The sequence below is a fragment of the Prionailurus bengalensis genome, chromosome E3 (genome assembly GCF_016509475.1).
Source record: "Prionailurus bengalensis isolate Pbe53 chromosome E3, Fcat_Pben_1.1_paternal_pri, whole genome shotgun sequence".
Classification (NCBI taxonomy): Eukaryota; Metazoa; Chordata; class Mammalia; order Carnivora; family Felidae; genus Prionailurus; species Prionailurus bengalensis.
The window spans coordinates 28,760,164-28,772,973 of record NC_057357.1 but is presented as its reverse complement, the minus strand read 5'-3'; the positions used below and the strand labels follow the sequence as shown (position 1 = coordinate 28,772,973).

At 50.3% G+C, this 12,810-nt stretch overlaps 1 protein-coding gene across 2 annotated transcripts in view; it reads left to right on the top strand.

The window, feature by feature from the left end:
* The window catches only part of ABCC1 (ATP binding cassette subfamily C member 1), a 140,853-nt gene that overhangs the window by 117,670 nt on the left and 10,373 nt on the right, over positions 1-12,810 (top strand). For both annotated transcript variants that reach the window (XM_043560445.1, XM_043560446.1), the window contains exons 22-24: positions 2,371-2,578; positions 5,832-6,142; positions 11,609-11,808. In XM_043560445.1, the coding sequence (XP_043416380.1) occupies positions 2,371-2,578; positions 5,832-6,142; positions 11,609-11,808 (719 nt within the window). The remainder of the gene's footprint in view (positions 1-2,370; positions 2,579-5,831; positions 6,143-11,608; positions 11,809-12,810) is intronic.

Genomic DNA, 12,810 nt, shown 5'->3' with positions numbered 1-12,810 from the left:
TGGCAGCCAGACTCCAGGGTTGATGGTTGTAGCCTCTGCTCTACTGACCACCACCTCCTTTGAGCAGCTGGGGGCTTTCTGTAGGTGACCTGGGTGCTCTAAATCCTGCCTTCCCACGTGTGGGAAGTTGTGTACAAGGTAAGGTTGCCTCTGAGATAACATCTCTGTCGCGTTGCGTAATGCGAGTCTTTGATTTCTGTTTTAACCCTGATGATTACCTAGAAAGTCTGAGTTAGATGCTCGTTTATCTTTTATGCCTGTCTTAGTCTGGTGAGCGGCTGTCACAGAAAACCATAGGCTAGGTGGCTTAGAAGCAACCTGCCTTTATTGCTAGCACTTCGGGAGGCTGGCGAGCCAAAGACCAAGGTACCAGCAGGCGTTTCTAGAGAGGGCTTGCTTCTTGGTTCGCAGACAGCCGTCTGCTCTGTGGAGCCACTCCTCTAAAGGCACTAACCCCGTTGTGAGGGTTCCGTCCTGAGGATCCGACCACTTCCCCAGAGCCCCACCTCTTCATACCATCTCCCTCGGGGTTAGGATCTCAACATCCAAACTTGGAGGGACACAAACATTCAAGTCTGTAGCACTGACAGGCGCTGACGTCTTGTTGTCCCAGGGAAAATTGGTTTCAGGCCCTTGTTTTCTTGTATGTGTTTTATGCTCCCCTGTTTTGGCCGTGTGTCAATAATCTTCCATTTATGGTAACGATCCAGAGTTTATTTTTAAAAATACATGTGGTATGTTTTTTAAAAAAAAGGGGAATGGAATTTTTAAAATAAGAAGTAAACACCCCACGTGGGGTGGTTCAGGAACAAGCGAGGTCAGGACACCGTTGTCTCAGATCTACCTGGATGCATCCGGAAGCTCCTGGAATCCTCCGTTTCAGGCTTCTTCTCTCCTCTTCTCATCGCAGCCTTGGTCAGGGGTGGAGGTGGCTGTAGTGTATCCTCCCTCCTGTTCTCGCTGGTCCTCTGGGGAGCCAGGGGAGTGACCCCAAATCAAAGACCGGAGAAGGAATGCCGGGCCCACTTAGTGCTTATTTAATCCCACACCGCCCGGTATTACCTGCCTTTTATATGCCAGGAAAACAGAGCAGGGGCTTGTGACTTGCCGGAGCTCGACTGGGAGTGGAGCTGGGCTCAGCAAGCTCACTCGGAAATCTTGGACTCCCACGCCCACCATGCTCTGCTGCTGCTGGGGAGGTCCCCAAGTCCCGCAGTGTAATTCCGGGATCAGCAGCAGGCTGCTTGGCTATGTGACAGAGCCAAACGGTGACAAAAACATGGTAATTCTGGAACAGCCCCGCACCCCCCACCCCCCATTTCAGTTGGAAAAACGGGGCAAAATAAAAGTCAAAAAGAAGCACTCAGTTACACGTGAGACCTCCGGGCTTTCACCTGTTAACCTTTCAGCCCGACTGTTATTCACATCAGTGGTTTTTATGACCCCAAATTCAGCACATGAGAGCTTGAAGTGACCACGAGCACACCCACACAAGGACGGATACCTGGCGTTTGTGGAAACCGAGCCAGGCAGATTGGGCCTAGGGCTGGCCCGAAGCAGGCTGCCCCTGTCTCTGGTGTTCAGGCCCCCCTTTGAACAACTACACAGAATTATTTAGCCCTCCTCCTGGGCTCCACGGGGAAGGGAGGAGTAGGAGAAGTCCTCCTTGGTTGCCCTTTGGAGCCGAGGAACAGACTAAGCCAGCACCGACCATCCAGGAGCCAGTGGAACCAATGTGGAGTCGGTGTTCACGTTGAGAGGAAACGGGGGAGGTAGCACTTGGTCTCGGTTGCTAGGCCACAGGTCACACCTTCCTGATGGACCTGGAGTAAAGCTCCGAATGCTAAACAGGATCTTCCAGGCCCCGTGTGGTGTGACCGCTGCTCGTTCTGTAGCTCGACCGTGTTCCAGCCACCCATGCCTCCCTTCGGTTCCCTAAACGTGTTGTGTTCCTTCCTATCTCAGGGCCTTTGCACATGCTGCTTCCTCTGCCCTACGTGCTTTTTTTTCCGTTCTTGGTCATCATTTCCTCAGGGAAATTGTCAGGTTACCTCCCCGTTCGGTCAGGTCGTGATGCCCAGTTTTATGCTCTGAGGGAATCCTGCACTGCTCCAGCCCTTCTCTATAATTACACATTCACCTGGACGCTGGATGTCTGTCTTGCCACTTGACCGGCAGCTCCATGAGGGCAGAGACCTTGACTTTCTCTCCTGCTGACTTTATCCATCAACTAAGGGGGACTGTGCCGTGGGCGTGAGCACGGGGAGGGGGGGCAGGGGGACTGGATCACACAGGCGCTGTTGGAGTGCCTGACCTTGGATGCGTGTGGTGGGAACACCCTCCGAATGCCTTCTGTCCCCGGGTCTGCAGGTCAAGCTGTCCGTGTACTGGGACTACATGAAGGCCATCGGACTGTTCATCTCCTTTCTGAGCATCTTCCTTTTCTTGTGCAACAACGTTGCTGCCCTGGCTTCTAACTATTGGCTCAGCCTCTGGACTGATGACCCCATCGTCAACGGGACCCAGGAGCACACCAAAGTCCGGCTGAGCGTCTACGGCGCCCTGGGCATTTTGCAAGGTAGGGGCCGTCTCCTTCCCATCCTCCTCTGCCCACCCAATTTTGGCCACTTGAAATGTCTCCATGTCTTATTATGCAGTTGGGTCCCCCATTTGTCAGGGTTTTGCAGATCCCCAAACTAAGCCAAACTCACATGAATGGTACCTATCACTTAGTAGACACTCAGATACCTTGTAGAGGGAATGTTTCTTGAATGCTCTGTTTCATGGGGCCCTAGGAGATGAAGAGCACTCCAATGTGTCCATTTTACAGATGAGGAAAGCTGAGGAACAGCAGCCCCCTCGAGCCTTGGCAAGCAAGGGCCCTTGCCCCTTGTTCCTGTGTCAGGGTGATAGGGCTTCTGTAAACTCTCACCTGTGGACTTTAACCTGCTCCCTGAGAGTGGGAACTCGGTTATGCCAGTGGTGCTCAATGTTGTCCCCTGGGGGGACATTTAGCAATGTCTGGAGGTACTTAGAGCTGTCACGGTGCGGGGGGGGCAGCTGCCTTGTAGAGGTCAGGGGGGTCGCTAGGTGTCCTGCAGTGCATAGCCCGGCCCCCACAACAGAGAATGATGTAGCCTCAAGTGTCAGTAGTGACGAAATTGAGAAACCCTGTGTACCTTTCTTGTGGTTCCACGAAGGTCCCCAAACACAACAGCGTTAAAAGTAAGTGTTGTTGTTTACCGAGCACTTACTTGGTGCTGGTTATGTTCTAAACATTTTTGGGTGTTTTAACTTATTTTGCTTTTGCAGCAGGTGTCATGAGGTCACAGCTAGTATTTTCTGCATTTTAGAAATAGAGACTGTAGCAGCACTTGGGTGGCTCAGTCACTTGCCCTTCTGACTCTTGATTTTTGCTCAGGTCATGATCCAGGCTTGTGGGATCACACCCCACATTGAGCTCGGCACTGGGCATGGGGCCAGCTTGGGATTTTCTCTCTCTCCCTCTGCCCATGTTCTTTGCACACACTCTGTCTCTCTAAAATAAAAATGAGTAGGGGCACCTGGGTGGCTCTGTCAGTTAAGCATCATGGCTGAGGCTTAGGTCATGATCTTGTGATTTGAGTTCAAGCCCCACATCAGGTTCCATGCTGACAGCTCAGAGCCTGGAGTCTGCTTTAGATTCTGTTTCTCCCTCTCTCTCTGTCTGCCCCTCCCCTGCTTGTAGTCTTTTTTTTCTTTTTCGTTTTAATTTTTTTTTAATGTTTATTTATTTGTGAGAGAGAGATACACACACACACACACACACAGAGTGCAAACAGGGGAGGGGCAGAGAGGGAATGACACACAGAATTGGAAGCAGGCTCTAGGCTCCCAGCTGTCAGCACAGGTCCTGACGCAGGGCTCGAACTCATGAACCACGAGATCGTGACCTGAACCGAAGTTAGATGCCTGACCAACTGATCCACCCAGGCACTCCATCTGTATTTCTATCTCTCTCAAAAATAAACATTAAAAATTTTGTAAATAAAAATAAATTAATTTTTAAAAAAGAGAAAAGAAAAGAAATAGAGACTCTAAGCCCCAGTGAGGCTAAGTAAGTTGCCCGAAGTTGCACAGCAAATACATGGGCAGGGCTGGCTTTGAATGAGGTGGTCTGGCCCAGGAGCCCCTGCTCTTGATCACTGTGCTACACTATGCTAACCGAGCGGTGTGTTTAGACTCCTAAAAGCAGTGTGCATCTGTCCCTACCTACGTGTGTTCAGTGTCTGTGATACGTAAGTATAGGTTTGATACATTTGAGTACTTTCTGTACAGCGGCACACTGCCCTTCACATTCAGCAGTGCTACAAGTTTACGTATCATTGTTGCCATCTTAGGAGGACCCCCGGTGCCTAGAGGTTGCGGGAAGGTCCCACAGCTGGTAGGTGGCAAAGACACAGTTGGGCAGCGCTGGCTGCAGCCACTTGTTTCAGCCCCTGCTCCCAAGAGTAAGCCTCTCCATCCCTATGAAGTCTCTTTGCAAAGAACGGCTGTCTCGCTGTGGCTTGTTCAGAGGAGCCACCGATGTCTCATGGTCTCCAGGAGATGGCTTTGAAAAAAAAAAAAAAAAAACAGAAGAGTAGACATGGATTTCCCAGATTTCTTCATCCCTAACACCTCGTCATTGGGCATGGGACTGGCCTCCAAACTGTCCTTGAGGGAAGGTGGGACACAGAGTGGGTGTGATGTTTCCCTGCCTCACACAGCAGCAGTGTCTGTTCCAGAGCTGAGCTGTCCACTCTGGTGGCCGCTGGCCACAGTGTGGCTCTTTGAATTGCAGTTCGTCAAACCTAAGTAACAGTATCAGCTGTTCAGTGGCACTGGCCACATTTCAAGTGCTCAGTAGCCACACGTGCCTGGAGGCGACCACACTGGACTGCATAAGTCCAGCACATTTCCATCATTCCAGAAAGTTGTGTTGCATGCCACTGGTCTAGAGGAATGTGGCATACAGATTAAGAGCATGACCCTGGAGCAAGCAGGCTTCCTGGATCAGAACCCCGACTCTGCTGCTGGTTGGCTGACTGTATCGAGGGCAGAGGAGTTCACCTGTCTGACCTTGAGCTCCCTTCTCTGTAAAATGGGTGCTAATAGGATTTATACAGAGTCAGTCTTAAGAATTAGGTGCATGTGGGGGCGCCTGGGTGGCTTGGTCGGTTAGGCGTCCGACTTCGGCTCAGGTCACAATCTTGTGGTCCATGAGGTCAAGCCCCACGTTGGGCTCTGTGCTGACAGCTCAGAGCCTGGAGCCTGTTTCAGATTCTGTGTCTCCCTTTCTGTCTGCTCCTCCCCTGTTCATGCTCTGTCTCTCTCTGTCTCAAAAATAAATAAATTAAAAAAAAATTTTTTTTTAATAAAAAAAAAAAAAAGAATTAGGTGCATGTGGGGCGCCTGGGTGACTCCGTCGGTTGAACATCTGACTTCGGCTCGGGTCACGATCTCATGGTTCGCGTTTGAGCCCCACATCGGGTTCTGTGCTGACAGCTCAGAGCCTGGAGCCTGCCTCGGATTCTGTGTCTCTCTCTGTCTCTGCTCGTGCTCGCTCTCTCTCTCTCTCTCTCTCTCTGAAAAACAAACATTTAAATTTTTTAAAGAATTAACATGTAAAACTCTTGTACGGTGTTGAATAGACACTGAGTCCTCAGTAAACAGCAGCCACGACTCTCGTCATTACCGTTGCCGTTTTTCTTCGAAGCTGAGCGTGCAGGCCTGTTGCGTCTGCATGGCCTGTCCTCGCCCCCACCCCGGGCCTGGGCCCCACTGTGGTGTTTACCGCCAGAACGTTGCAGGTATCTCCGTGTTCGGCTACTCCATGGCGCTGTCCATCGGGGGGATCTTCGCTTCCCGCCGCCTGCACCTGAACCTGCTCCAGAACGTGCTCCGGTCCCCCATGAGCTTCTTCGAGCGGACCCCCAGCGGGAACCTGGTGAACCGCTTCTCCAAGGAGCTGGACACGGTGGACTCGATGATCCCTCAGGTCATCAAGATGTTCATGGGCTCCCTGTTCAACGTCATCGGCGCCTGCGCCATCATCCTGCTGGCCACGCCCATCGCTGCCATCATCATCCCGCCGCTGGGCCTCATCTACTTCTTCGTGCAGGTGAGAGGCGGGGTCCCGGGGCTGCAGGAGGAGCCCTCCTGGGTTTCACGCTCCCGTGTGAGTCCGGGCCTCACGCCGTCTTCCCATTTCCGCGGCACGGCGCTGTGCGCGATTTGCCGGCAGAGGGCCCAACTGGTGTTTGTCACTTTTCAATACCTCTCAAAGGGAGAAAAGCTATAGTAGTAAAGACACCTTGATTATTAAAATAGATTATTAACATTATGGAGGTACCCGGGTGGCACAGTCAGTTAAGCGTCCACCTTGTGGTCTCGACTGAAGTCGTGATCTCATGGTTTTGGGAGATCGAGCTCCACATTGGGCTCTGTGCTCACAGCACAGAGCCTGCTTGGGATTCTCTCTCTCCCTTTTTCTCTGCTCTCCCCCACCCATGTGCACATGCGTGCGCTCTCTCTCTCTCTCTCTCTCTCTCTCAAAATAAATAAACTTAAAAGAGTTTTATGAAATTCTTTAGTTCTTAGCCCCCCTGCAGAAAATAGAGATGTGAATAACAGCAGCTCAGACAAGATGTTTGTCTTTCTCTCTCCTAGTGGAAATGTATTTACTTATTTGTTTGTTGTTTCTATTTATTTTTTTCTCATAGTAGAAATTTAGAGGTGGGCCCTTCAGCTCTGGTATGGCAGTTGCACACATTTGTTAATGTCCCAGACTTCATCGCTGTTGTGGTTTTCTTTTAAGTTTTCCCAGCTTTGCACAAGCCTTCCATTCTTAAGTTGACCTCATGGTCTAAGGTGGTTGCTGGAGCTCCAGCCATCAATGTGTATTTCAGAATATAAGACCGAGGAAGGGAAACAAACACAGCAAGGGAGTCAGTGTGGTTGTTTAGGTGATGGCCACGTAAACTGTGCTTGCAGCTGACGGAGGACCATGTCGAGGCCCTGGTGGTGCAGCTGGGAGTGTGAACTCACGTCTGTCTGATTTTAAAGCTTGCGTTGGTAACCACGGTGCTGCACTGCCCCTTTCTGCCCCGAAAAGGTTACCTGCAGCACAGTTGCTGGCGGGAGACAGTGGTTTAGATGGGAGCCAATCACTACAGCACAAAACAAGAGCGAGAGCTGCCAAGATCTCCACGCATCAGGCTGTGCCGTGGCCTGCTCACGCGGGGTCCAGAGCCCTTGGTCGTCAGCTGTCCCCCAGGTTCCACCACCCTGTGGCCCCGTGGTTGGTGTGCATGAATGAAGGTTGGAACCAGAGAGAGCAGGACCCACTGCGACACCCTCATTGTGTTCTCTTTAAGTTGGTGCCAGCTTTTTTTTTTTTTTCACTCAGTGATGGGATCTCGTGTTCCTTAATGGAGATAATTATGGAGATGTTGTTGTGATACCACCGATTTTATTTTTTATTTATTTTTAATGTTTTAATGTTTATTTTTGAGAGAGAGAGAGAGAGAGCACGAGTGGAGGAGGGGCAGAGAGAGGGGGAGACATAGAATTCCAAGCGGGATCCAGGCTCTGAGCTGTAGCACAGAGTCCGACGCGGGGCTCAGACCCACAAACCGGGGGCGCCTGGGTGGCTCAGTCGGTTAAGCATCTGATGTCGGCTCAGGTCATGATCTCAAAGTCCATGAGTTCAAGCCCCACGTCGGGCTCTGTGCTGACAGCTCAGAGCCTGGAGCCTGTTTCAGATTCTGTGTCTCCCTCTCTCTCTGCCCCTCCCCTGCTCATGCTCTATCTCTCTCTGTCTCAAAAATAAATGAAAACATTGAAAGAAATTAAAAGAAAAAAAACAACAACCCACAAACCATGAGATCATGACCTGAACCAAAGTCGGACGCTTAACCGACTGAGTCACCAAGGTGCCCCTCCATGGATTTTATTTTTAAACAACAAAGACAGTTCAGCAAAGGATCATATTATATACACACTGTTACTATAACCAAGATGCAAGCATAATGTGCAGGGCCAGAAAGGGAAGCAGTGAGAGGAAAAGGAAAACTTGGTGTCCCCAAGGGTTGGGATTATGGGAGAATTTGTTTGTTTGTTTGTTTAATGACTTTTAACTAAATACACACTTACCTCACCACCCAGCAGTCCTTCCTCAGCATATATGTAATAGAGATGAGAGAATGCATCTACTAAAAAAAAAAAAAGTGCTAGAACATTCTTAGCATCTTGGTTCATAATAGCCTCAAACTAGAAATAACTTGAGAGTTTTGACCTAGAGGACACAAGAATTTTATGGATGCTGGAGATGTTCTAGATTTTGGTCAGATAGTGGGGGTGCAGGTGTGAATGAATGTAAACTTCATCAAGCTGTAAAGATTCGGTGCATTTTTCAGCATAATGTGTGTTATATCTTGATTAAAAAGTGGCTTTTCGATACACGTAGGTTCTTTCTCTTTCCTCCGAAAAGATCTGGAAGGTTATACACTGAGATTTGAATAGTGCTTATCTGAGTGTAATGGCTGCAGTGTGATTTTTTTTTTTTAATATTCCCATCTGTATCATTCCCCCAACCCCCAGCATTTTAAATGGCTACCCATTAATGTTTTAATTTAAAAGCAAGTCATTTTTATAAAAAGATGAAGAGATAAGCCGATGTGGACTTGTGTTGGGGCGTCCTTGTTGCTTGGAAGAAGGCATTTCTGCTTTTATGGAATATTTTGGTGTCTGAAAAACTGCCCAGTCACAGCTCCAAGTACCTTAGCTTGTGGCCTGCTGCCTGGCTCAGGCAGGTGCTTGTCGAGCGGTTATTACTTACTTATTTACTTATTTTATTTATTATTTTTTTAAATGTTTATTTTTGAGATAGAGACAGGGTGTGAGCAGGGGAGGGGCAGAGAGAGAGAGGGAAACACAGAATCCGAAGCAGGCTCCAGGCTCTGAGCTGTCAGCACAGAACCCGACCTGGGGCTTGAACTCACGGACCGTGAGATCATGACCTCAGTCGAAGTTGCACGCTTAACTGACTGAGCCACCCAGGAGCCCCTTTATTTATTTACTTTAATGCTTATTTATTTATTTATTTATTTATTTAACGTTTATTTATTTTTGGGACAGAGACAGACAGAGCATGAACGGGGAGGGGCAGAGAGAGAGGGAGACACAGAATCGAAGCAGGCTCCAGGCTCTGAGCTGTCAGCACAGAACCCGACCTGGGGCTTGAACTCAGGAACTGTGAGATCATGACCTGAGTCGAAGTTGCACGCTTAACTGACTGAGCCACCCAGGAGCCCCTTTATTTATTTACTTTAATGCTTATTTATTTATTTATTTATTTATTTAACGTTTATTTATTTTTGGGACAGAGACAGACAGAGCATGAACGGGGAGGGGCAGAGAGAGAGGGAGACACAGAATCGAAGCAGGCTCCAGGCTCTGAGCTGTCAGCACAGAGCCCGACGCGGGGCTCGAACTCACAGACCGTGAGATCATGACCTGAGCCGAAGTCGGACGCTTAACTGACTGAGCCACCTAGGCACCCCAATGCTTATTTATTTAGAGAGAGAGAGATAGCGAGCTCGAACACGACTGGGGGAGGGGCAGAGAGAGAGGGCAAGACAGAATCCCAAACAGGTTCCGTGCTGCCAGCATGGAGCCCAACACCGGGTTCAAACCCATGAACCTGTGAGATAGTGACCTGAGCCAAAATCAGCGGTTGGATGCATAACCATCCTAGCCCCCCAGGTGCCCAGCAAGCAGTTATTTTTATTTACAAGCACCAGGCACTTGGTTTCTGAAAAAGTAAGGTGAGTCTGGTGGGGTGGATTATGTCTCCTGGAATAGAGTTTAAAAGGGAAGCTAGCGGGACGCCTGGATGGCTCCGTCGGTTGAGCGTCCAACTTCGGCCCAGGTCATGATCTCGCGGTTTGTGAGTTACAGCCCCGCGTTGGGCTCTGTGCTGACAGCTCAGAGCCTGGAACCTGCTTCAGATTCTGTCTCCCTCTCTCTCTGCTCCTCCCCTGCTCACATGTTCTCTCTCAAAAATAAATAAAGATTAAAAAAATTTTTTTTAAATAATAAAAGGGAAGCTAGCTAATAGTTTTTTTTTTTTTAAAGACTGAGTTTAGGGGCTCCTGGGTGGCTTCAGCTCGGGTCATCATCTTGCGGTTCATGAGTTCGAGCCCCGTGTTGGGCCCCCTGCTGTCCGCACAAAGCCCACTTCAGATCCTCTGTCCTTCTCTCACTGCCCCTCCCCCACTTGTCTTCTCTGAAAAATAAATAAAATATTTTTTAAAATTAAAAATAAGTAAGCAAACAACAATTTAAAGACAAATACATCTCAGGGTAGCTTTCTACAGTAAATAAAGTGGAGTAGGTTGAGCAGGGAAAATACTTGAGAATGATTTCCATCCGGGATGTTTAGAAAGAAAGCCGGGGAGAGGAACCCTCCCAGGGCAGATCCCGCGGGGCCGAGGCATCAGGGTTTTGTTCAAGGCCGAGAGGCTCGGGAGCAGAGCGGGCATCTGGCCTACCCTCGGGGACTGGCAGAGCAACCATCGTGGGCCTGCCCTGGCTGGCGTGGTGCTGGGTTAGCTTACAGAGTTTCCAGGACCCAGAAGGCTGCCCAGGTGTGGGTTCAGGTGACCGCACACGCTGCCGTCCAGGAAGCAGCTGCTAAACTTGGAGGCCCGTCCGACTCCTCCATTATGTTCACAGTTCTCTGTGGAAGGTCTCTGCTCCCACAAGGGCCCCAGGAGGCGGGGAGGCCGTGTCCCTAACCACCCTTTGTTCCCTGTCTTGTTCATTTGTCTGGCTGTGTCGCTTGTGAAACACCTGCCTTCGCACCTCCAGAATGGGGAACCTCAGTCTCCCCGGTCCTGTTTGTACAGACGAGGAAACTAAGGCCGCGAGAACTAAATGTCCTCACGTGACCAGTCTGTCATCTAAGGGCGGGTCCTCGAAGCTTCCAGGGCATGATTTGCTTTGCTTTTGTTCCATCTGCCCTGGTTAGGGCAGGAGCAGAGCCGATGGGGTGACTGCCCGCGGGGAACGGGTGGAGGCCAAAGGCCACGCTGCTAGGTCCAGAAAAACCTAGAGGTCTGTGGCTTGAGAGAGGCAGGACAGTGCAGGGGTTCACCCTTGACAGCCGGCTTCTCCGAGTCCAGCCCCCCAGCTCGGCCACTTGTCGCCTGAGGGGGACCTGAGGGGGAAGAGGTCAGCGAGCTTCTTTGTGCCTGGGTTTACTGACAGTCCGTGCAAATGAGCACCGACTCCTAGCTGTCTGGTGACGATGAAATGAGCTGATTCTGTGGAAGGACTTCAAACTGTGCTAGGGTAGTCGGCTCCCCGTGGTCCTGAGCTGCTGGCATTACGTGGTCGCTGTCGTCATTCTGTTGTGCTGGCATCGGGTGAGCAGAGACACCTGTTAAAAAGCAGCCCAGCTCCGCCATCTTGCCTCCCGGAGGTGCCGTGTGTGTCCAGGCTTTGTCCAGCGCAGCCCTGGTGGGGGTGGGTGGCTGGCATGGGAGGGGCTTTGCCAGCTCCCTGGTCCGTTCTCTTCCCCTAGAGGTTCTACGTGGCCTCGTCCCGGCAGCTGAAACGCCTCGAATCCGTCAGCCGCTCCCCAGTGTATTCCCACTTCAACGAGACCCTGCTGGGGGTCAGCGTCATCCGCGCCTTCGAGGAACAGGAGCGCTTCATCCGCCAGAGCGACCTGAAGGTGGACGAGAACCAGAAGGCCTATTACCCCAGCATCGTGGCCAACAGGTGGGCACCCGAGGCCCGTGGGAGGAGGTGAAGGAAGCCTTAGTTCCTGGAGGAGGGCCTCACACACGGGATGGTTAGACTTGGTCGGGGCGGGAAAGGACGGAATAACATTCAAGGCAGACAGGAGCACTGGCAGCTTGAAGCACAGGCACTCCGGTGGCACTGAGGAACAACAGGGAGCAAGATTTTCTGGAGTCAGAAAATGCTGCAGGAACTATCCGTTCGCTGTGGTCCTGACGGTACAAGGTCATCGGTGACAGGTGGGCTCAGCTGATATTTTTGTGGCCTGGTTCTCAGCTGACGGGGGTGATCACCCACCACCCCTGTGTGATGAGCTTTGGAAGCCGTTCACCAGCCTGAGGTTGGACCATGTGAGATGGCCATGATGAAAAAAGCATCCGTCCCAAAGAAGGGACAGGAGTTCGCTACTTGTCGACTAAATTCAGAAAAGTATCTGACTTATCCCTAAAAGAATATTCTCCTCACTCATGTCCTGATACGTTTTTTGAGATGTGGGATAGGAAATTCTGGAGAGGGGTGACTCACCCTGGGAGCAACGTGTCGTAACCAACTGTTGCCCCATCATACACAATATAATCCCATAAGGTAAGACTGGGTGGGGTGACCATGAATCACTGGAGACCTGACCTTCCCCTGCAGAATCGTCAGGGAGTTTCTCAAATTTGGGTCTGTTTTTAGGATAAGCTCACACCCAGGAAGATCAGTCACGTGAATCTTTTTAAAATTTTTCTTTTTTGGGGCACCCGGGTGGCCCACTTCGTTTTGCGTCTGACTTCGGCTCAGGTCACGATCTCGTGGTTCATGAGTTCGAGCCCCATTCAAACCCACTTTGGGTTCTGTGTCCCCATTCTCTCACTGCCCCTTCCCTGCTAATACTCTCGCTCACTCTATCTCTCAAAAATAAATAAATGTTAAAATTTTTTTAATAAAAAATAAATTTTTCTTTTTTTAATGTTTGTTTATTTATTTATTTATTTATTT